This window comes from Centrocercus urophasianus, unplaced genomic scaffold (genome assembly GCF_019232065.1).
Source record: "Centrocercus urophasianus isolate 14NV4802_14NV808 unplaced genomic scaffold, USGS_Curo_1.0 seq_49, whole genome shotgun sequence".
NCBI lineage: Eukaryota > Metazoa > Chordata > Aves > Galliformes > Phasianidae > Centrocercus > Centrocercus urophasianus.
Window position 1 is genome coordinate 1,316,290 of NW_024885077.1, and position 22,749 is coordinate 1,339,038.

The 22,749-nt window shown below is 55.7% G+C and overlaps 2 protein-coding genes across 9 annotated transcripts in view; both read left to right on the forward strand.

Annotated features, from left to right (window-relative positions):
- The window catches only part of SLC9A5 (solute carrier family 9 member A5), a 10,705-nt gene extending 3,355 nt beyond the window's left edge, over nucleotides 1–7,350 (forward strand). Inside the window, exons 2-16 of one of the 3 annotated variants that reach the window (XM_042834741.1) lie at nucleotides 66–368; nucleotides 823–986; nucleotides 1,672–1,750; nucleotides 1,942–2,119; nucleotides 2,196–2,416; nucleotides 2,551–2,753; nucleotides 3,018–3,107; nucleotides 3,191–3,261; nucleotides 3,936–4,065; nucleotides 4,146–4,234; nucleotides 4,394–4,520; nucleotides 4,614–4,784; nucleotides 4,927–4,996; nucleotides 5,180–5,311; nucleotides 5,536–7,350. In XM_042834741.1, coding sequence (XP_042690675.1) covers nucleotides 66–368; nucleotides 823–986; nucleotides 1,672–1,750; nucleotides 1,942–2,119; nucleotides 2,196–2,416; nucleotides 2,551–2,753; nucleotides 3,018–3,107; nucleotides 3,191–3,261; nucleotides 3,936–4,065; nucleotides 4,146–4,234; nucleotides 4,394–4,520; nucleotides 4,614–4,784; nucleotides 4,927–4,996; nucleotides 5,180–5,311; nucleotides 5,536–6,002 — 2,495 coding nt within the window. In that variant the 3' untranslated portion in view covers nucleotides 6,003–7,350. Of the gene's footprint in view, nucleotides 1–37; nucleotides 369–822; nucleotides 987–1,671; nucleotides 1,751–1,941; nucleotides 2,120–2,195; nucleotides 2,417–2,550; nucleotides 2,754–3,017; nucleotides 3,108–3,190; nucleotides 3,262–3,935; nucleotides 4,066–4,145; nucleotides 4,235–4,393; nucleotides 4,521–4,613; nucleotides 4,785–4,926; nucleotides 4,997–5,179; nucleotides 5,312–5,535 lie in introns of those variants that run through there. The other 2 variants (XM_042834743.1, XM_042834744.1) reach the window with 2 other exon arrangements.
- A 6,505-nt stretch (nucleotides 7,351–13,855) lies between these two features.
- Nucleotides 13,856–22,749, forward strand: part of PLEKHG4 (pleckstrin homology and RhoGEF domain containing G4) — a 79,445-nt gene continuing 70,551 nt past the window's right edge. For 5 of the 6 annotated variants that reach the window (XM_042834807.1, XM_042834810.1, XM_042834811.1 and 2 more), the window contains exon 1: nucleotides 13,856–13,933. In XM_042834807.1, the coding sequence (XP_042690741.1) occupies nucleotides 13,868–13,933 (66 nt within the window). In that variant the 5' untranslated portion in view covers nucleotides 13,856–13,867. Of the gene's footprint in view, nucleotides 13,934–18,625; nucleotides 18,791–22,749 lie in introns of those variants that run through there. The other variant, XM_042834813.1, reaches the window with a different exon arrangement.

Below are 22,749 nucleotides of genomic sequence, written 5' to 3' on the forward strand. Positions count from 1 at the left end.
GGCTGATGCTCAGTGCTCTGTCCCCGTGCCCATCTGGCTGATGCTCACATTCTTCCTTCTTTCAGTGTTCCACCTGTCCAGGAAGGTGACCTCCGTCGTGCCGGAGAGCTGCCTCCTCATCCTGCTGGGGCTGGGCCTGGGCGGCATCGTGTTGGCCGTGGCCAAGAAACCCAAATACCAGCTGGAGCCCAACATGTTCTTCCTGTTCCTCCTGCCCCCCATCGTCCTGGACTCGGGCTACTTCATGCCCAGCCGCTTGTTCTTCGACAACATCGGTGCCATCCTCACCTACGCGGTTGTGGGCACGCTCTGGAACTCCTTCACCACCGGCACGGCGCTCTGGGGCCTGCACCAGGCAGGGCTGATGGGTGGGTGCTGGGGGAGCCCACGTCACCAAAAGGGGGTGGGAAGATGCAAAAGGCTCCCAGATTTACAGCCCTGGCGTGGATCCCATAGCTTTCAGGAGCTGGGAATGATGTTCTGGCAGGACCAGAAAGTGTGGAGGACAAAGGGGACCTTCTCAGCATCGGGCTGACTCATGGCTTTGCTATTTTTGTCGCCGACCTTGGCTAGCTCTGCTGGCTCGCTGCCGTGTTCCCTGTCCTCAGCTGGAGCTGCTGGCCCTGCTTGGCCTGGGCCTTCTTTTGAGCTCCTCTGAGCCCGGAGGAACCTCTTGGTGCCTGGTCCAAGCACTTCTTCCCTCATGTGCCAAACCCCACGTCACCTCAGGGAAACCTCAGAGGTCTGATGGCTTGTTTCACCTTCACAGTCCCTCACCTGGGGAGAATGACCCTCCTCACCTCTATCCTTCTGTCCCAGCAGATCCAGGCGTGGAAGCTGGGCTGATGGATTTCCTGCTCTTCGGCAGCCTCATCTCGGCTGTGGACCCTGTGGCAGTGTTGGCAGTTTTTGAAGAGGTCCATGTAAACGAGACCCTCTTCATCATTGTGTTTGGCGAGTCCCTCCTGAATGATGCTGTCACTGTGGTGAGTTGGAGCCAGGGGGGGCCCTGCAGTCCTAATGACAACGAGGGTGGTAGGCATTGCAGCAGGTTGTCTGGAGAAGCTTTGGGTGCCCCATCCCTGGAAGTGTTCAGCATCAGGGTGACGTGGCTTTGGGCAACTTTATGTAGTGAAAGATGGATGAGAGGTAATGGCCTCAAGATGCACTAGGGGAGGTTCAGAGTGGATATTAGGAAAAAAAGTTATTCTCAGGAGTGGTGAGGCATTGGAACAGGCTGCCCTGGAAAGTGGGGGAGTCCCCATCCCTGGAGGTGGTCAAGAACCGTGGAGATGGGCAGTGGGCATGGTGGGGGTGAGCTGGAGTTGGACTTCGTTGTCTTAGTAATCTTTTCCAACCTGAATAATTCTACTGATTCTGTGTCCTGCCCATGCTATGGGACTGGGCTGGATGACCCATAAGAGTCCCTTCCAACCCAAATCAGTCTGTGATCCTATGAAAACAGAGCCCAATATGGGCCAGGCACTGGAATCCCCCAGATTGGGCAGAGGGTGCAGGTGACCTCCCCAGTCTGGGGGCAACCCCGTGCCACTGGGTCCTTCCACTGTGCTGGCCTCAGGGGAATGCTTGGGTCCATCCTGCCCACCTGTGCTGCCCCTCCCATGGTAGGGAGTTTCTCTGCCATTCCCAAAGGACTTATGTTGCCTGCAGGTGCTGTACAAGGTCTTCAACTCTTTCGTGGAGCTTGGCCCAGCACACATCCATGCCATGGACTACGTGAAGGGGGTAGGTGAGTATGTGCCGTGCCAGCTCTTCCTGTAGCATAGAGAACAGGGGAGGAGCATGGGTGCTGTCATGCTGTGGGCAATCACTAAGCCCATCTCAGCCATCATCACTGGATGCTTTGGTGGGGAGTCAGGTGGGAGCACGGGGCTTGGCAAGGGGTCTCACCAAAGGTACAACCCAACCTCTTCCCCTCAGCCTCCTTCTTTCTGGTGAGTCTGGGGGGCACGGCCGTGGGGCTGCTCTTCGCCTTCCTTCTGGCCCTCATCACACGGTTCACCAAACGTGTGCGCATCATCGAGCCGCTCTTCGTCTTCCTTCTGGCCTATGTTGCCTACCTGGCTGCCGAGATGGTCTCGCTCTCCGCCATCCTGGCGTGAGTACTGGGGAGCCCCAGGAAATGAGGGGTGCTCACCATAGGGGTCATGCCAGCTCCTTCTGCCCCTCTGCAGAGTCACCTTCTGTGGGATCTGCTGCAAGAAGTACGTGGAAGCCAACATCTCCCAGAAATCCCGCACCACGGTCAAGTACACCATGAAGACGTTGGCCAGCAGCTCAGAGACCATCATCTTCATGTTTCTGGGCATGTCAGCTGTGGACACTTCCAAGTGGACATGGGACACCGCGCTGGTGCTGGGCACCCTGTTCTTCATCCTGCTCTTCAGAGCTGTGGGTCAGTCTGTCCTGCTGTCCCAGCTATTTTCCTGCCAAAAAGCAGCAGTCTCCAAGAGCGGCTCCTGGCTTTGGCTTTGCCTCATCTATGGGGCTCCGGTGGCATCCCAGACTCTCGTCCTCGTTCTTCTCCAGGTGTTGTCCTCCAGACCTACGTCCTCAACCGCTTCCGCCTCATCCCCCTGGACAGGATTGACCAGGTGGTCATGTCATACGGTGGCCTCCGTGGAGCCGTCGCCTTCGCCCTGGTCATCCTGCTGGACAAGGCAAAGGTGAAAGCCAAGGACTACTTTGTGGCAACGACCATCGTGGTGGTGTTCTTCACTGTCATTGTGCAGGTGAGAATGGGCACTTTGCCCTTGGGGAGCGGCACCATGGGCAGATGCCAGCCTTGGGGTCTGGAGGAACACGACCTGGGACGTAGGTACCAGGTGTCAGATCCCCACAGTGCCATCACACAGATCCAAAGCACAGTGGGAACACTGCACGTGGCTGTCACTACCAATGGCCCTGGTCACTTTGTGCTCCTTTTGCTCTTAAGCCCTATCCATGCACCCTCTTGCCCACCCAATCTTTTCCCATGCCCTCTCCTGCCATTCCAGGGCCTCACCATCAAACCACTGGTGACGTGGCTGAAGGTGAAACGCAGCGACCACCACAAGCCCACACTGAATGAGGAGCTACATGAGCATGTAGGTGTTCCCTGCAGTCCAGGATGAGGCATGCTTATCCTGGGTCACTCTCCACCACTCTCACCCTTTTCTCCTCACTCCAGGCCTTTGACCACATCCTGGCAGCAGTGGAGGACATCGTGGGACACCACGGCTACCACTACTGGCGGGACAAGTGAGTGTCTTGTCTGCTGGCATTCAGCTGGACGGGGTGGTATGGCAGCTATGGGGACATCCCAAGGTGGGCAGTCCTGCTGTAGGCAAGGCAGCAGGACCAGGAAGGGGTATGTCTGTCCATCTGCATGGTCCAATGCAAACCGATGCTCCAGAAGTGTCCTAATGAGAGGCTGGGCAGAGGTGACTCAAGGCACAAGGTGGCATTGCCCATGCTGGAGCTGTTGCAGGACTGTGGTGGCCGTGATGTCATTGTGCCTCCCCAGACAGAGACGCACTGGATACTGAGGAAGGAAGTGTTACAATTTTGAGTGTTTGTCTGCAGAATTGCAACAGGAAAAGCGTGCAGAGAGCCTGCTTCCTGCAGGGAAGCTCTGTCTGGGCAGCTGCACCAGCTCCAGCCCTGCGCCCGTCACTGGGTCTCCGGTTTCCCCTTGGCTTGGGGACAACATGGCAGCATGTCCTGTCCCCTCCTATTGTCCTCTGCCAGGGTGTTCTCAGGCACAGCCTTCTCTCCCAATGCTTTGGGCACTTTGGACTTTGCATGGGAAAACGTCCAATGACCACCGTATCCATCCATCCATCCATCCATCCATCCATCCATCCATCCATCCATCCATCCATCCACCCATCCCCTGTGGGACTTTAGCCACCCACGTGTCCATCTTGCTGCAGGTGGGAGCAGTTTGACAAAAAGTACCTGAGCCAGCTCCTGATGAGGAAATCTGCCTACAAGCTGCGGGATGAGATCTGGGATGTCTACTACAAGCTGAACATCCGCGATGCCATCAGCTTTGTGGACCAGGTAGGGGCGTGTGGTGGGAGCTGGGTCCCACTGGATGAGGTGGTGGGAACCCCTCCAGACAGTCTCTGTCACCCCCCCAGGGTGGCCACGTGCTGTCAGCTGCCAAGCTGGCACTGCCCTCCATGCCCAGCCGCACGTCCATGTCAGAGTCGTCGGTTACAAACCTGCTGTGAGTACAAGCATCACTCTACGCCCCTGCCTCTGGGCAGCACTCCCTGGCAGCATCATCCCCGGGATGGGCTGGACCCATTGGGATGGGTCGGATCCATTGGGACGGGCATGATCCGTCGGGATGAGTCAGATCCATTGGGATGCCCCAATTCCCCAGGAGGGAGAGCGGGAGTGGTGCCTGCCTGGACCTGCAGGTGATCGACACGGTGCGGAGCCGGCGGGACAAGGAGGATGCAGCCATGCACCACGTGCTGCGCGGGAGCCTCTACAAGCCCCGGCGGCGGGTGAGCGCTGCCGCCTGCAGCAGGAGCAGGGATGGAGGGTGCTGCGCGGGGCTGGCTGCTCACCCTGTGTCTCTTTGCCTCTCCCTCGGCCAGTACAAGGCCAGCTACAGCCGTCACTTCATCTCTCCAGATAAACAAGAACGCCAAGATAAAGAAATCTTCCGGCAGAACATGAAGAGGCGCCTGGAGACGTTCAAGTCCACCAAGCACAACGTCTGCTCCTCCAAGAGCAAAGCCAGGCTGAAGGAAAAGAGCAGGAAGAAGGCAAGCGATCCCCAAATTCCTGCTCCCCTACTAGATGTGGGGCAGTGAGGTGCTGCGGGGCCCGTGGTGTGCTGCAGGGCTTTGGCATCTGCAGAGCCTAGGGATGGGGTCGGATCCTATTCAGATCCCTCTCCCTCTACAGAAAAACATCTCTCTGCCCAGTGATGCACCCAATGGGAGGACACACAGAAACGTCCCCTGGCAGGAGGCGGGTAAGGAGGGCTTAGGATTGGTTCTCAGAACCTGCAAGGGGACTCGTTGGGGTGGGATGGCAGCAGCATGCTGTCTGTGCTTGTTGACACTGGGGTTATGCTGGCACCAGATCCTTCTCCCATGGGTGCAGGGGGGCAGCTCTTAGGGTAACCATCCTCCATACACCCCCTGTGTGGCTGCAGCTCCCGTGCTGGTGACGGTCAGCTCTGATGAGGAGGAGAGCGATAGCTCAGAGACAGAGAGAGAGGATGATGAAGGGATCGTGTTCATCGCTCGTGCCACCGATGAGGTCCTGCAGGGAAGGACAACCACAGGTAGGCATGTCAGTTCTTCCTCTGCCTATGGAGCAAGGTTGGCCTGGGCTGGGCAAGAGCAAAGTGAATGGAGAACGAATGGGAGAGCTGCTCTTCTCTGTGGCCATGGAGGCACAGCAGAGCCTCCAAAATGGGCCAGATCAGAAGGGTCCCCATCGGTACCAGGGTTTGAAAGAGCAGGAGCCACACAGTATCCCCCTCTGTCCTTCCTTCTGCACCCCCAGGCAGCTTGGACGTCTGCCCCAGCCCCTGCATCATCCCGCCGTCACCCACCTTGGCAGAGAAGGAGTTGCCATGGAAAGGAGACCAGGCTGACCTGGCTGTTTACGTCTCCTCGGAGACCACCAAAATCGTGCCGGTGGATATGCAGAAAGCATGGAACCAAAGCATCTCCTCCCTGGAGAGCATCGCCTCTCCTCCAGGCATCGAGACAGGAGCACAGCACAGGAGGTTCGCCCGCCCCATGCTGGACAAGCAGCCGCAGTCAGCAAGCCAGGCGACGCCGGAGCAGGTCTCGCGTTTCCAGTTCCCCAGCCATATATCCAAGAGCAGCAGGTCGAAGAGCGACAGCAGCCCCGAGGGTGTGGAGCAGCAGGAGCTGCAGCCCCTGATGGGCACAGAGGAGCAGGGCAGGGGGCTGCCCCCGGCTGAGCACCGGCGGCTCGCGTTCAGCAGAGCCAGCCACATCTGAAACGCACGGCGTGTGGGGCAGGCTGCCACCCACCAGCTGCTCCATCGTTGTGCTTCGTGAAGCTTCTGCGTGTCTCCTCCAACTCCAGGAGCAGCCGGAGAGCTCTGGGGCTTTGCTCATGCTGATGCAAGGCTGGTAGATAGGTGGGCGTGATGCTGCGAGAGCAGGCACCAGTCCCATCCACCCAGGGGGCACAGACCCCGCCTCTGGCTCTCTTGTTCTTTGGTCTTTGTCTCCTGTATCGCAGCACTGGGAGGCCAGAGGTGTTCCTCCCAGAGGTGGTCTTGATGCCACTGTGGCTGTGCCAGTGTGAGGTTTGGGGTTCTGGCTGATGGGCTCCTCCAGCTGACCCTCCAGCCTCTGCAGGAGGCTGCTGCACAACAGCCCATCCCCACGCAGCCTCTGGCTTCCGGGAACTGGGTTGCTGAGAGCGCGTTGGGAGAGCAGAGATCGGCCCCCTTCCACAGCAGCTCCGTCCCCTGGGTTCTGGAGGCACTGCAGAAGCAAAGCCATGACCTTCTCAGGACTGAGGTTTGGCTCCACCGGGAGCCAGGCTGCATACGCACAGGGACACTTCTGGCACTCGTTTGGCTGTGCCAGCCCCACACTGCTCACCCAGGTGTGCTCCCCATGGCTGCAGCATTCTGTTTTCTGGCTTTACTAGGAGACAGCAGCCCTGCATGGCACCCTTCATTCTGCCTGCATCCCAGTCCCTCTAGTTGCCTGGGGCTCGTCACCTGGGAAGGCACCAAGGGGAGCAGCAGAGCTGAATGGTAAAGCAGGAACAGGGGAGATGGTGAGAGCAGATGGGTGAGAGCTGAGTGCATCTGCAAAGCTCTGCCCCGGCACCTGCCCCCAGCCACCCAAGAGGGACCCCAGAATCTTGTTCCCCAAGATCTGCTCAGAGCTCGGTGTAGTTGGAGTGGGGATGCTCCAATTTGGGCTGCTAACACCTAACAGCAAGCACATGGCTGCCCATTGCAGCTCCCTGGGGTGCTGGGTCTGCAGGCATCGGGATGCTTTGATGCACTGGGTGAATGAGCCCAGCATGGGTCGGGCAAGGCGGCGGCACCCGGTACTGCTAGCAAGGCCGTTCTGCTCTGTACCTGCCCTGCCAACTGGAGCATGAGGTTTTTAAAAGGTTTTTTATATAGTTTTGCATTTCTTGTATGCCTTATTCCAGTTTTGATTTCTGATATTGGGCCATACTAAATCTCTAGCTGGGTCAGTGTTTTTTCTGTAGCCGTGGGCACCACGAACAACTCCAGACTTAGTATCTTATTTGCAAGAATATTGTTTTAATGTGAAACTATATGCAGAGTATTTTGTAATGTTCAATAAATCAGAGTTGGAGCAGGTGGCATGGTCTGGACTCAGGGCTTGCTGGGGACCTCTGCGTGCTTTGCTTCCTCCGGGTTGGGTTTGCGGCCCCTCCTGCACCCGTGGGGTTTTGTCAGTGTTTTTCTCCTCCTCCAATCTCTGTCTTTCCCTTTCCTGCCTGCACAGAGCTGTTCCTTCCAGCACAGCACAGTTCCATCTCTTTCAGCCTAAAAATACCAAAGTGCCTCAGTGGAAAAACACAAAAACCGGGCCAAGCCACGAGCACATGTGCCCAAACCTCTGCTTCTCCAGGACGGAGAGAGGCTCAACAAATTAGCTGCTTGTCAGGCTGCAACCCAGAGCATACAGCCCTCCGACTGTTATTATAAGCAACCCCATCCTGGAGCTGTCTGACTGCTGCAGACCATTCTGCACACAGGCTTCTCCCAGCACTGCCATTAGATCTGCACATTTTTTCCACAACGATTTACTTTCTCCAATGCTTGGCTCCCCCAGTTTCCCCCTTTTCCCAGAACTTGTGAAGTCAGCAGAGGCTGCGAGGCAGCGCCAGCAATGGGGCATCGGCAGGATGCGAGAGCCGAGCTGCGGGTGAGGGGTGGTGTTGGCCATCTCCCAGATCAGCACTGCACAGCGTCTCAAAATCATAGCCTTCCCATGGCACCATGACTACTGGGCTCCTAGGTAAGCTTCAGAAATAGAACAAATCCGTATCTTGTTCTGAGGAGCCCCAAATCGGAGCTGGCACGCAGCTAGGCATCAAACTGAAGGGAAGAATCCTTTTCTTGAACTGCCGGCTTCATGTTCTCTGTTGTAGCAAGGGTGCTGTTGACCCACAGGACACCTCGCACTCTTCTTCGTTCTGCTCCATCTCTGCAGCACTTCTGATTCCCTCATGTGATGTTTGCAGAATGACCTACACAGGCGTCAGTGGTGGGAAGCTGCTGAATGGGCATCCAGCTTCTCACCTCCCACTCCTCCCCAGGTTTTTCAGCAAGCACAAAGCACAGCAGAGCCAGACACGTGAGAACAGTGGGAAGGCAAACAGGGATTCAGGCAGGGTGTTCAGGCTGACCATATGTGGGCGGACACATTTTCGGGACCTCAGTCCATTCACTGTTACATTCTGCTCCTGACCGCTCGTGTGGGCACTCAGCTCCCACCCTCCTGTATAACTCATTTCCTGGGGCCAAGAGAAGCCGTGGGGAGCCACGATCGGCTGCTTCTGGTCGCTGTTATGGGATGCTGATGGAGAGGATGGGGAGGGTTTTTACTCGGTGGTGGGACATGCAATTTGCAACACAGGATCCTCCACTGCTCTGCAGGATTGCTGATGTCCCTGGGTGGGATTCTGTTGCAGATGGGAAGGAGCTGGCTTCCCCCCTGGCCTGTTTGCGATGAGCTATATTCATGTTCTGTTCTGTATCCACCTTCTGCCCGTGGAGTTGCACAGCCACAACTTCACAGCAGCTATTTTCAGGACAAGCAGCAGGTCTGTTGCGACCCAACCAAACCCCGCTTCTTGGAGGCCGCTTTGGGAGGCCCAAAGGGTGTGAAGGAGAAGCTCCATGAAGACCCCATCCCAATCCACCCAGTCTACACAGGGACCTCCCTGCCCCAGCCATGTTTCTATCACTGCGTAGCTCTACCAAGCTCTTGGTGCCCAAACCTGCCAAAGATGTGACAGAGGATGGCACGGTGGTAACTCACCATCATCATCATCACACCACCAGCCACCATCTGTGATAAGCATCCTGCTGCCCCGGTGCCACCACCGCATCCCCTCTCTCCTGCAGCCACCCCTGCCCCATGCCTTCACCAAAAGCCTATCGTGGAGGTGAGGACTCACTGTCACTCCTGAATTACCTTGGAGGGATGGATGCCAGCCCCCAAAAAAGTTGCCTGTCTGATGGATGTGAGCCATCCTAGGCCACAAAGCACGTCGTCGGTGACTGAGCCGGCATCAATCAGCAGCCGGGGAGGATAATGAAGAACAGATTTGCACTGGGCAGTGGTTCCCATGCTGCGTTCCAGGGCAGAGCAGCCAGGACGGCAGTGCTGCTGCCTTTGTGCTTCGTGCTGCACCCCTCTGCCGCGTGTCAAGCCAGTTCCTTGGCTCACCCGTGCCTTCTCGCAGTGAGCTTCCCTCTCCTTGCGTCCCAGTGTGCAGGGGAGCGAGCTGCAGCATGGATGGGCTGAGGACAGAAGGATCGGTGGGATCTGCAGGCCAGTAGGAGCTGGGTGGGGTGATCCACACCCCTCTGCGTGGTTCGGATTTCTCTGCTTTTGCCTGGAGGAGCAGACACAGCAGTAGGACTCCGTGCTCTGGAGGACTGCGTGGCCAGGCTGCTGCCATTGGGGGCTCTTAAAAAGCAGCCAGGATGGATGCTGACGTGTGGAGGCTTTGATTTCATGAATGTCCCGGATCCTAAAGTCGTGATCTTCTCCACAGCCACAAGGAAGGCAAAGATCCCTGAAGAAACCATCGAAGCTCTTTTCACCTCACCCTCTGGCATCCCATGCCACACATCCCAGCTGCCCTGCAGGTGAACAGGACCTGTGTCAGGTGAGCTGGAGCGGGTGGGAGCTGAGAATGCTGTGGGGAGGTGGTACCCATGGAGGTGGTGGGATCGGTAGTCCCAAGCTCGTGGCATGTCCCCGGAGCTGGGCCATGGAGCAGGGCTTAAAAGGGGCAAAGTGCCTCTTCTTCTTGCCCACTGGAGCTCTGCTGTGTTCAGGTGGTCAATGCACATGCATGGGCCTCCTCCTCCTGCAGCCCCACTAAGCTCTCACTGTTGATGGAGACCGTGTCAGAGCTTTGCTTTTCCAGAGCCCCCCAGCTCCTAAGCCAGGATATTCCGTCCCATCTACCGCATACACGTGCACATATAGAAATATTTTCCGTGGCTTTTTTTAACCTTCTCCTGCTAGCAAAAGCTTTGGGAAGGTAATCCAAAAAGAAAACAATGAAAGCAAATACCCAGGCCCAGAACGTGCTGTGTTTCTTCATGCTGAGATGTGGGGGCTGACTCCTGGGAGCTGACCACTCTAGGAACACGAGCTTTTATTTTCCTGGGCTGAAAGCACCGGCTGAGTAAGCAGATTAGCTGGCCTGCTGCAGGAGGGCTGCATTGTCTGGGGAAAGCGCGTTGGCTAAATAGCAGAATTAGCTGGTGACCTCTGAGAGGTTCGCTCTGATCTTTGTTTTCTCCTGCTAAGGAACCGGCAGAATTATTATAAGTGTTTGATTTCTTTCTTTTTTTTTTTTCTCTCCTTTGCAAGAATAGCTTTTGAAGCAAACAGGAAATTACAGTGTGCAATAAAGAGCAAAGAAAGTCAACCAGCTACCTCACTGGGCTTGGATTTGTCTACAAATCCACCTCCACGCGGGGCTTCACTTACCAAAAAGCGACTAAACCGCCCCAAACCTTCAGAGGGGCCGGAAGCCTCCACACATGTGCTGCCCCCTGAGGTGCTGCTGTGCTTGGCCAGAAATGGGGCAGCTGTGGGGTGCCAGGTATTGACTGGGAGGCAGGATGGGAGTGGGCTAGCTGCCCACAGACCTGATTATTTGTACTTTGTGGTAGGAAGAGGCAGAAAGTTCATGTGCAAAGTGGCAGCCTGTGGCTTGGACTGCTGTGTTCTTCACTGGGTAAAAATCTGGCTGGAGGGTTGGGATCAGAGAGTGGTGGGAATGGAGTTACATCCAGCCAGCGGCCAGTCGTGAGTGGTGTTCCCCAGAGATCAGGACTGGGCCTGTCCTGTTTGATATCTTTACTGATGATCTGGATGAGGAGACTAAGTGCACCCTCAGTAAGTTTGTAGATGACACCACGTTAGGAGAAAGTGACCAACTGCCTGAGGGTAGGAAGGCCCTGCAGAGGAATACGGATGTGCTGGATCACTGGGATGAGGCCAACTGTATGAGCTCCAACAAGACCGAGTGTGGGGTCCTGCACTTCTGTCGCAATACCCTCATGCATCACTATGGGGTTGGGGCAGAGCAGGGGGAGTGGGTCAGTCTCTGCTTCCAGGTGACAGTGATGTGATGGCCTTGATTTGCACCAGGGAAGGGTCAGGTTGGGTACTGGGAGCAATTCCTTCTCTGACAGAGTGCTGGCACAGCTGTCCAGGGAGGTGGGGGAGTCCCCATCCCTGGAGGCATCCCAGAGCCGTGGGGATGTGGCACTGAGGGATGTGGGGAAATGGTTTGAAGTTGAGGGAGGGAAGATTTAGGTTAGATGTCAGGGGGAAATTCTGTCCTATGAGAGTGGTGAAGTGCTGGAATAGCTGCCCAGAGAGGCTGTGATGCCCCGTCCATCCCTGGAGGTGTTCAAGGCCAGGTTGGATGGGGCCTTGGGCAGCCTGGGCTGCTGTGAAATGTGGAGGTTGGTGGCCCTGCGTGTGGCAGGGGGTTGGAGCTTCGTGATCCTTGAGGTCCCTTTCAACCCTGGCCATTCTGTGATTCTGTGATGTGGGCAGTGGGCATGGTGGGAGTGGGCTGGGGTTGGGCTTGAGGATCGTATTGGTCTTTTCCACCCTTAATGATTCTATGATTCTAGTCTATGAGGTGCTGGCAGGAGGGGCTGCGCACAAGGTCAGCAGCTAATAAACTAATTACCATTCCTCATTTAATTACAGGCAGCTCCCCTGCTGCGCTGCTTGACAAGAAACTGCCCTGCACACAGCTCTAGGTCAGCCTGACTGCCTCTGTCTGCGCCGCTGACCTGTGATTCTAATTAACACCCACCAGCCTAATTGCGTGGGGCCTCTGTGTTGAGGCGGGCGGGTGGGCAGCCGGGATCAATGCTGCCCCGCAGGGCACAGGGGTGGGAGAAGGGAGGCTGGCTCCCCCCGGGAGCTGTGTGGGAAGGAGGGGCCGGTTTTGGGCCCAGCCCTCGGCCCCGAGCAGGCCCCGGCCGAAGCCCCGGCACGGCCGGCAGGTGTCGCCCCGGACCGCGGCCTCGTCCCGGGCTGCTGCCTCCACGCGAGGCCGGGGATGCGGCCTGTCTGAAGCAGGGCAAGATGGCGGCTGGGCCTCTACTGCTGGGTGGATGTGCGGATGTCTACATGTAGTCTTACGCGGGTTGTGAGCAGAGGGTTGGGAAATGGTGCCCCGGGGGCATCGCGGGCTCCATGTGGTTGGAGAAGGCGTGCGGGGCAGCCGTCCTGGCCGTGCTGTGTGTTGGCTGCTGTGTGTTGGCCTGCTGCTCGCTCCGCTCCTTGGACTTGGCGTGGAGGGGGTATCTGCACAGGACAGTCCAGGGATAGGTGGAGTATCAGTCTCACAGCCACCCTTAACCCGGCTTTCCTGGAGGCCCCCAGTATAACGTGATCGATCTCTGCCACATCTGAGCCTCCTGGTCCCTTCCCTCGCTGGCTGTACTGTGCTCCCATCAGAGAATCATCATCACAGAATCCTGGGCACTGGAAGGGACCTTAAACACCCTCTGCTCGCACTGCCTGCACTGAGCAGGGACACCCACAGCTCCATCAGTGTTCAGAGCCCCATTCTCTATCTGCAGGGATGCGGCAGCACCAGCTCTCTGTGCAGCCTGTGCCACTGCCTCACTGCCCTGAGCATAAAGGACGTCTTCCTCAGCTCCAATCTAAAATGATGTGGGAGCAGAGATCCATAAGCAGAGCAGGTTTGATGGAGAAGAGACGAGAGGAAAGGGGGAGAGACCAATGATAAGGAGGGCAGGGGCACAAGTCCCCTTCCTTCACCTATCTCAAGCTTTATTTACTAACTTAGTAGTGCACTTTAGCTCTGGTGCCAGGGAAGTGCTTTATGTGGAGAGCAGAGATCTTCTGGTGTAGCACCCATGACCTCTTCCAGGAGCCCACCGTGCCCCATGTCCCTCTGCTGTGGCTCCCTGCTGTGTGTCCTGCTGCAGGCAGTCCCCAGGGTTCGCTCCTCTAAATGCCAGCTATATACAACCCGGAGCAGGCGGATGCCCAGGGAGCCTTCCCATCTCCTTCTGGGCTCTGGAGATGTAGTCGGCACAAACTTCCTTGGGGAGAAGACCCTGACCCCCCAACAACTGCTGCACGCCTGCTGCTAAGTTGTTTCAACCTCAGCCTGGAGCCTTGTGGAGCTCCTCAGTTGAGGCTGAGACAGAGGAACTAGATCTCTGACTTCAGCATAAGCTGGTAAGGCTGGAGGAAGGCAAAGCCCACACCTGCACTGGGGAGGTCAGCTCTGGGCAGGTTGTTGTTCCTCTGCTAGGAATAACAGCAGGATTAAGAGTGCTGTAGGAAGCACCTGGAGGACCAGTGGTTGGACGGGCATGTGTTAAGCAGCCAGTGCTGAGCCCAGCTGAACACAGGCAGAGTTAGAGCTGGTCTCAGGGAACGCCCATGCAGCTCTGTAAAGCACTGATTACATGCCCACAGCTGGAGCTGCACCTTGGGGCGATTGTTTTGCCTCAGAGAGTGCAGATCTAACCCAGCTGCTTCTCCCTCTGCTCTGGAGGAGCAGACTGCAGGGAGGTGAGAGCTTTCCTTCTCTTCAGAGAGGCTCTGCCATGGGAGAATGGTTTGCAGGATCTGCTGGGATCTGCTGGGTGCAGGCTGCTCTACAAGTGCTGGATGTAAGTGAGGGGTTTGTAAGGGGGGCTGGGGCAGGATGCTCGTCCTTTAGGGATGGTAATCCGTGGGGTCAGAGTTCCTGGAGCAGGTTGATGGAAGTATTGTGGTCTTGTGCTCTTGGGGTACTGGGTAGCCCCTGGTGCTGACCCCACTGAGCGCCCAAGCTGTGGTGGGCACAATTCAGCAGTTGTTGGTGGATCCCTCCTTCTCTGAAGCAGGTGTTACAGCTGGAATCCTTCCCTCCTAGCTAGGTATAACTGCATTTTGAATCACTTTTGGGATGCCCAGAAGTGTGTGTCTAGGTGCTTGCCTATTTCTCTTGTTGCTCGGCACCTCCTGGGTGCCTTGGTGAGGGCTCAGTCTGCTTCTCGTGTTGAAGGTGCTCATGTGAGGTGGATACAGGGCAGTGACATAAGAGCCGGTGGTTCAGAAGCATGGGGTGGAAGGCATCCATCCTTCCAAGCTGTGCTTTGTCACACAAACCTGGAAAGAGGAGTGGGCTCTGGCAACAGTGACCAAGGACCCTGTTTGATAGAAGCTGAGAGCCCCTGTGCTCCATGTGTGGAGGACACAGCCCTGCCAGGCTGGGCTGGGAAGGGTGAGGTGCCCATGGGCATGTCTAGGTTTGAGCTGAGCAATCTGAGAGTAAACATGCACTGCTGGGATTGAATATCACACAGCACCGCTGCCAGCAGGGCTGGTTAGCATGGGTAGGTAAACAGATGACTGTTCCATGCTACTAAACTTGTGAGATCTGGAGAGAGGTGGGTCGCTTTCAGGCTGCTCTTCAGAGAAAGCCTGTCTGCCCTTATCTAACCAGAGATGGCGGTGGGGTCTGAAGCAGCCAAGAAATATAAATCATCTCCTGTAAAGCTTCCTGGTGGTTGCCTGCGTGCCAGGTTTGTGTGTGGCACTGAATGGCTTCTTGAAGTGCAAACTGGAGACCTGGTAATTGAGTGGCTCTTGTGTCTTGAGGTTGCGAGTGTGACCAGCTGTTGTTATGTTGCCTCTTATCCACTCCTTCTGGGAAATCACACAGTGATTATATTTCTGGCTTAAGACACTTTTTTCCTGATCAGGCTGGGCCTCACAAAGAGGTTGCCACTTAGAGGTAATTACTTGCTTTCAAGGCTGAATGTCTCTTGAGGATTCCAAATAGAGGATTATCAAATTAATTAGTTAAACCAAGAGGTACTCTTGTGAAACCAAGGCCTTCTTGTGATCTGAAATAAAGGTTTAAATATTATTAAGCCGCATTTCACTCTCTCTTGTGTTCCTAATGGGGAGAGGACTAGCTCAGTCCTGCAGTGTTGTTGGTGCTGAGGGCTGCTTGCAGCACTTGTTTCCTTTGACTAAACCTATTTCAAGTAAGCATCCATCACTGGACTTAAGGCACCTGCAGGATCTGACGTTGCTTCTTGGTGGCTTCCCATGTCCCTGCATGCTGATGGGGTTCACAGTAGGTGGCTTGCTGGGATCATAACATGGTGAAGCTGTATTTTGAGAGCACAGCTTAATCCGTGGGACATCTGCACAGCCATGTGTGTGGACGTGGGAGGTGGCGGAGAGCCTCGGTGCAGCAGATGCATGGAAGTGGATTTGGAGTCATCTGGTTTGCCACCACCTGCTCCTAGGTTCTCCTTGTCCCCAGAGGTGCCCATAGACATGGGAAACTCCTGGTGCTGAGCATAACACTGCTGTTGGTGCTGAGTCAATGTGGAGTGCATGGGGTGTTTTGCTGCGAGCTGCTGGCTGCTGGAGGGAGACTGTCTAGCTTTCATTGCACAACTTCCCCTAGGTCAGAAGATGTCCTTATCTGTCATCCAAAACATCTGTGTCTCCTCCAGAACAGCTGAGTCCTGTTGGTAACAGTACTGAGCTCTCCCTGCTTTGCACAGCTGAGAAGTAGACCTCTAATAGCAGGGGCTCAAAGCAGAGCGACTGCCTGTGCTCTCTTCCTGTCTGCCTGGGGCCTCAGCAGGCACTTTGATAGCAGTGCAGCTCCAGAACCCAGCTCCAGAAAAGGGGAAGCGTCCAGCAGGACCCCACCACCGCATGCCAGAGTGGTTCCCTCGATGTAAAACTGCCTGTGGCTCTGTGCAAAGGACCTGGATCTGCGTGCTTGGCCCTGCCAATGCTTTGGGCAGGCTGTTTGGTCACAAAACTCACCCCTTCCTGGCTGACAGCAGACTTCTGCACTGGCATCAGCAATTAGTATTCAACCCGAGAAAACCACGGGGCTCGTGAAAGAGTGAGGAGCTGCTCTGCAAGGAGACAGTACGAGCCTGTGCTGGGGAACAAGCGTGGCATTGTTGTGCACCACACTCGAGGGGCTGTTCAACACCCACTGCAGTGCTGGCTGCAGCTGGCTGCCATGTGCTGGTGGAAGAAACAGATCTCTGATGCAGCAGACGAGGGAGAGGCCGCTTTGCAGTTAAAAAAAAAAAAAAAAATTATCTATATTAGGATCCAGCCAAGAGTAAACAGCACCATGATGTTCCCTGCAGCAGGGCACAGGAAATCACATCACTGCCGTTGGCTGCGATGGGCAGAGCCTGGGATGGGGGAAGATGCTGAGCTGCTCTCCTGTTAGGCAGCCCCTTCCCTTGCTGCTTTTGCACATACAACCATTGAATTTCATGTGGTGTTGGCCTGGGAACTTGCAGAGAGCTCTCTGTTGTCGTATCTGTGGCTAAGACATCTGCTGCACTTCAAAAATCACGTGCTAATGACTGCATAGTATGAGTAGCACTGGGGTGGCAAGTGCTGGCTGATGGTCTGGATAGCACCTGGCTCTGTACCTGGTCATAGAGGTGGAAAATGTGATGGAAACTGGATTTGGGGTGTGTGTGTGCGTGCATTTACATTGTGCCCTCCTTGTCTGTGCTTATGGGGATGCTGCAGACTCCTACACAGCCCTCAGCGCTGCCCCCCTTCTCTGCCTGACTCTCAGAGCTGCAGTTATGTGTTTGATAATCCTTAATCCTGCTGCTGACTGGGGCTGCAGGAAAAGCCAACTTTGTGCTCCCAGGGTTGAGAAGAGCTGATAGCTGCTCTCCTGGAGCTGTTAGTAGAACAGCTCAGCATCTCTGATAGCACTTGTCACAGCCAGCTGGATGCCACGTGTCCTGCAAGACATCACTCTCTGCTGCCTTTCTCAGTGTGGGGACGGCCCATGGGGATGCTTCCAGCTCCTGCTGGAGCTGTGGTCATGAGCTGAGAGATGTTCTTTGGGGAATAAATGAAGGACAAAGCTGGCTTGCAAATGTAGCCTTGTGCAGACACTGAAGTCTGTGCTCAGAGGCTCTGCTAGGGAAGTTTCCTCATCCTTCTGCTGTGAATTTGACAAGGAGGGAAAGGCTCTCTGCACACAGAGGCAGGATTATAGATTCCTCTTAGGATGCTGGGGATGGTAACAACCGGGTGGTTGGTTGTGATCCTCTCTGTGTATTGGGGATGCTGTCCTTCACCCAGCCTGACCTCGCTTGGTGTGAGCAGGAGGTCCATGCAGTGGGAAACTGCTGCAAGGAGGAGGTGAGTAGGTGCTGACGGCCGTGGGAAAGGCTGTGCCAGCAAGGACTTCAGAAGATAAGTGTTGAACAGTGATGCAGCTGCTCTGCTCTGCTGTTGCATCCCATCTAGGAGGGCCTCTCTTTCTGCTTAAGGAAAGCAAGCTGAACTCCTGCAGGGACAGTCATCCATCCCTGCTGCCCTTGGCTGGAGCAGCAGAGGCTTTAGCAGCAACGGCTGCTGCCCAGCTTGCTGAGCCTGTCCCTGCGGGGACCGTGGTCCCTCTTGCAGTAGGTCTGAATCTCCCTTCCCCTTGGCATGCACCGCTCTGTCTCACCATCGCCAGCAGCAGGGTGCCAGCACCCTGGCCTCCAGACTTGGAGGTTCGTCCCTAGCAAGGTCCACGCCACCCCAAATCCTGCAGCCCTGCCCCACGCCCCGGCCCCAGAGCTTCTCCTGGGGGTCCTGTGGCGCCGGCACCTGCCTCCCCCTCGCCGGCTCTGCCCTTTCCCGTTATTGCTTCTGGAGGCTGTTGCCTGCCTGCTCTGTGACCTTCCCAGATCTCAGGGGCAGTATTTTGGCCCCCGGCCATCTTAAACAATTAATGGAGGGGTGGAGAAACTTGCCATGTTAAATTACTTCCTCCTTTGGGAGGGGGCGAGGTCTCTGCTTCTCGCCTGATCCCAATGCAGTTTGTTGCCGCTGCCTGAAGCGGTCACTGCCTCTCTCGTTTTCCTTCCCAGAAGTTCGAGAAAACAGCTTTTTCTCAGTGCTCTTTGCTTATTTCTCGGTGGTTTTGCCCAACCCTCAGCGCTTCCTCGGCATCTTGCGGAGCGGAGAATCCTCCCTGAACTTACAAAGCCAAGAGGAGTGCGGGGGAGAAAACTTTTGCTGGAAAGCTCCCTGAGAAGCTGGCCACCTCCGTGGGATGTCTGCGGTGGACCTGCTTTCCTCCAGCAGCTCTTCGGATCTTCCCAGGCGATAGCAGCTCTGTGGCACGGAGCATCCCTGACGAGCGGGCAAAGGACGCGCGGGGAGCAGCGATGCCGTAGGGATCGGTCAGCGGGGCAGGGGGAGGCAGCACCCCACGCCATGTCCCTCCACCGCCGAGCACCGGGGTTGGCTGTCAGAGAAACCTTGGAGGTCCCCTGCTCCGTAGTGTCATGAGTTAGATTAGTTGGAGCTGTGCTGGGGGCGGCGAGGGCTTGGATTACAGTCCGGGACTCAAAGTGCTTCAGTGGTTCACGTCGGAGGGGAGAGAGGAGACGCCCCGTCGCACACATGGAGGAAAAAGAGAAAAAAAGCCACTTTTGGAAGTGAGGGAGGGGAAAAAGGAGGCCGGGAACATGGTAAGGAAATCGCTGCGGAGGGCTTTGGAGCAGGGCTGTGCGGGATGGAGCTGTGATGGGGTGATGCCGGAGGTGGGAAGCGGTGCTCCCGTGCTTCCCGTTATTTGGGTGCCAGCCCTGGGGTGGCTGCGGGGACTCGGAGCTCTTGTTGGCACCGATCCCCCGTGGGGTGCTGCTCAGGGCCCTGCAGCAACGGGCTGGGATGGAGCAGAGCAGGCACACTGCTTGGATGTGGGGCTGGAATTGGTGTCCTGCTGTGGGCACTGCCCCTCTGCAGAGCCTGGGGAAGGGCAGGGCTCCTTTTCCCCTGCCCAGAGCTGGCACTGCACACTTAGAGAATGTGCTGAGAAACCAGCCGGGCAGCAGAGCACCTCATCTATACTGGGAGTGGCTGTGGGACAGCCTTGTGCCTGGCCATGCCAGACACCTATAAGGGTCAGAGATCAGGGACCAGACTGCCTCCTGGTGCTTTGTTTGCTTGAGTTGCTGCTTGGCTACTGCAGTCCAGCTTCTGGGCTTGCATCAAAAGATGGGTTGCCCGACTCCTGGTTTCTGCAGCCAGCTGAGCTGACAGGCCTGCATCTCTTCCCTTGGCCTGCATCTTGGCTTCTTGCATCTCCTCTGCCAAAGACACCACGGCTCTCCTGGCCTTTCCTGCAGCCACAAGCTGTTCCATTGGACTTGAGCTTCTGGTGTACTGGTGAACCAACCAAACCCTGTAGGCGAAAGATTTGGATCTCAATGGATGTGGGTTGGCCTGTGGGACTGTTGGAGGCTCAGCTCCTGCTGGGGGCTGCCCAGCTGTGTGAGGCAGGTGACTCTTTGTATCAGTGTGATACAAAATGCACTCTCCACGCATGGTATGTAGCTGATGGGTGCCTAAAGCATCAAACGGGCAAGATACCTTTGGGCAGAGGTGCCCACTTCCCCCAGAACTGGCTTTTACAGCTGTGAAACCTCATGACATCGTGGCTTTCATGGCTGGAGATCTGCTCACGCTCCCCAGTAACGATCACTCTGCCATGGGAGAGGGACTGGGCTTCACCCTGCCTGCTGGCTGGGGCACAGGAGGTGGTCAGGGCCCATGGCTGAGCCACAGTGCCCCAGCTTTGCTTCTTCTGAGGAGCGGCTGCCACCCAAGCAAATGCAAAACTCCACTCCTGAGGAGGTTGGCTAAAGGCAAAGCCCTGCCCTCCAGGCTGAGGATGGCTTCATCCCTGGGAAGCTGCTCAGGATGCTTTACGAGGCTGCTCTTCTGCCTTGATAGGACGATTGCTGCTTTCCAGTGGTTGCTGGGTATAGCCCAACTTATTCAAATGCTGGTGTCTTCCTGCAGATGAGTTCAGGTGGCACCTCTGTGCTGATGAGAGAGGAGGATTTCAGCAGAAAGGATGGTCTTTGTGTCATCCTGCCCTTATGTCTTCTGGAGTGGGAAGGAAATGAGTCTGGGAATCGCAAAGAACTTTAAGTGTTTGGGATTTTCTTTCTTTATTTCTGTGCCAAAGCAATGAGCGAGATTTTTTGGAACGCAGACAGAGCCCAGAGGCGTAATCCTGAGCATTGGAAGTGGTCTGAAAGCTCTGGGCGACTATCTGTGCTGGGAAGGTGACCATGCTCCCCCTTGCTGCAGTGCCAAAAGATTCCTTGCAGCAATGAAAATAATGAGTCTGCAGGTGCCAGACCAGCTGCACCCACACAGATTGCTGCACCCAGCAATCACAGAACCTGCTCTTCTAACAGGGGGATGCAAGGCATCATGTGTTTCTGGTGAGATGCTGCAGGTTTCCACAGGGGAACATACCCTGAGTGTCAGCACTTCTTTTCTGAGAATTAGCAGCCTGCAGCCAACAGCCTCTGTGGCCACAGTCCTGTTGGGAACAGGGTCCAGCTGCAGGGAGGAGGTTAATCTGGCTCCATGTGGGCATTGAGGAGGGAAAGCTCTCCTGGCTGCTCTTTGAGCTGTCGCTGGCAGTCTGTAAGCTGTCAGGAGGGCAGGGCTGCCTTGTGGTCGCAAGCTCTGGAGGTGCTGGCTTTCCAAATATGCCATGGGAGAGGCACACTCAGAGTGAATAGCGCTGCCTTTGTGGCTGCTACACCAGCCGTGGTTCTATAAGGAAAGGCCATTGCTAAAACAGACCTCCTCCTGGTGCTCAGAAGACGTGGTGACATAAAAGGGGATGCCCTGCTTGTATGGCAGGATGCTCGGGGCCGTGCGTCTGCACCATGCGTGACACCTGCCTCGCAGCTCTGGGTCACGAATGAATTGCCCATATCCCCGTTGGCTGGTTTGGTCTTTCAGTAAAACACAAAAAGAACAAAAGGTTGGGCATTTCCTGGGCTAAGCGCTCCTGCTGGGTTTCATGCACATCCTGTTTTCTTGCACCGCTGGATGCCAAGCTGAAATATCAAGTCAAAGTAGCACGGAAAAATCCTGAAAATCCTCCTTTCTGCTTAGATTGAACGTCTTGCTGTCGGTCTGGGATGCCCAGGGTGAAGCCCAGGGTGATGCCCTGGGCATCCCAGGGTGAGGCCGCAGCCATTGGTTGGGTGGAACCAAAGGGCTCAGGTGGAGAGGAATGGGACCGGCTGAGGACAGATGGGCTCCTCTAGGGTGTGGGGGGATGTGATGGAAAGCGACCTCCATTGGGCCTTGTGGTCAGCCTTGGTAGGACGAGATGCTGTGGCCAGGCGGTGGCTTGCCTGGCATGGGAAGGAGAAGCTGGAGAAGCCTGAGCCTCAGATATGGTGAAAGGATGTGGGTTCTTTGCTGCCCGTTGTCATCTTTCAGAATACATTTACCTTTTGAACAAGGTCCTTCTCATCCGCTCGGCAGGCTGGTATGCAGACCCGTTAATGGATCAAGGGGAAAAATGCCTGTGGATGTATTCCCCTTTGTGTTTGGGCTTATAACCACCCACGTTTTGGCACACATCCCTTCTGTGCACAAAGATGTCTTTTAGAAATCGCTAGTTAAATCTCCACCCTTCTTTGATATGTATGGAAATAATGGGACACGTGAGACTTTTCTATTTAAAAAAGAGCCATAAAGGGAGTAGCTTTAAAAGCCCTGTGTTTACCCCTATCTGACTCGGGCATTTAGTAAAAGCAATGCACTGCATTTATGACTGATGTACTTAGCTCTCCAGGAGGCACTCGTTCAGGGCTTTATCTGAATACAGGGGAAATGTTTCCGTCCAGCTCTAAGCCCCAGGCTTGGCTGCTCAGGGGTGAGAGAGCTTCAGTGTACAACATGCATTGCCTCTATTTCCCAAGCTCTGAGAGCCTTGGAGCAAATGTAGCTCGCTGGAGCAGGTATGTTTATCCAGGCAGGGTCTGTGGTGTCCCTGGGCTGCCTGCCCTGACCTTCTGTCCGTCCTTGGAGGTAAGGTGCATGCCGGCACCTGATCTGCCACTGCTCAAGTCAAGGGCGTGCAGGGATTTGCTACTCCAAGGAAGAGCCCCTGCACACTCAGTTTTCTCCTATGAACAGCCAACCCTGCTGGAATTGCTGCTCTGGCTTCAGAATGTTTTCCCCCCCCCCCCCCTTCCTTGATGTAGCAGGACTTGTATTTCGCAAGAATGTGGTGAGATGGGGTGTTTGAGACCAAAAGGAGCCGTGGCTCATCTGTTCCGGGATGCTGAGACCATGGAGTGTTATCTGGCTCCTGCATTGAGTCTGGGAACTCATTTAACTCATGTTCTTTTCTTAGAGGCACTCAGACATCCAACCCTCACTTATGCAGGTTGAAAAATCTGCCCCTGGGATCCTGTCCCAGCAGCTCGGGCACCTTGATAAAGGGATCTGGCGGCAGCCTTACACCTGGTGCTGAAGCAATAACCTAAATGGTGACGCTGCGAAGATCATTCCTGGTACTTGTCAGCTGTCCTCTGTAGGATTATCATTTTCTCCTGGAGCGCAGGAGGCTGCCCATCTGCTGGGAGGTGCTCGCAGATGGGTG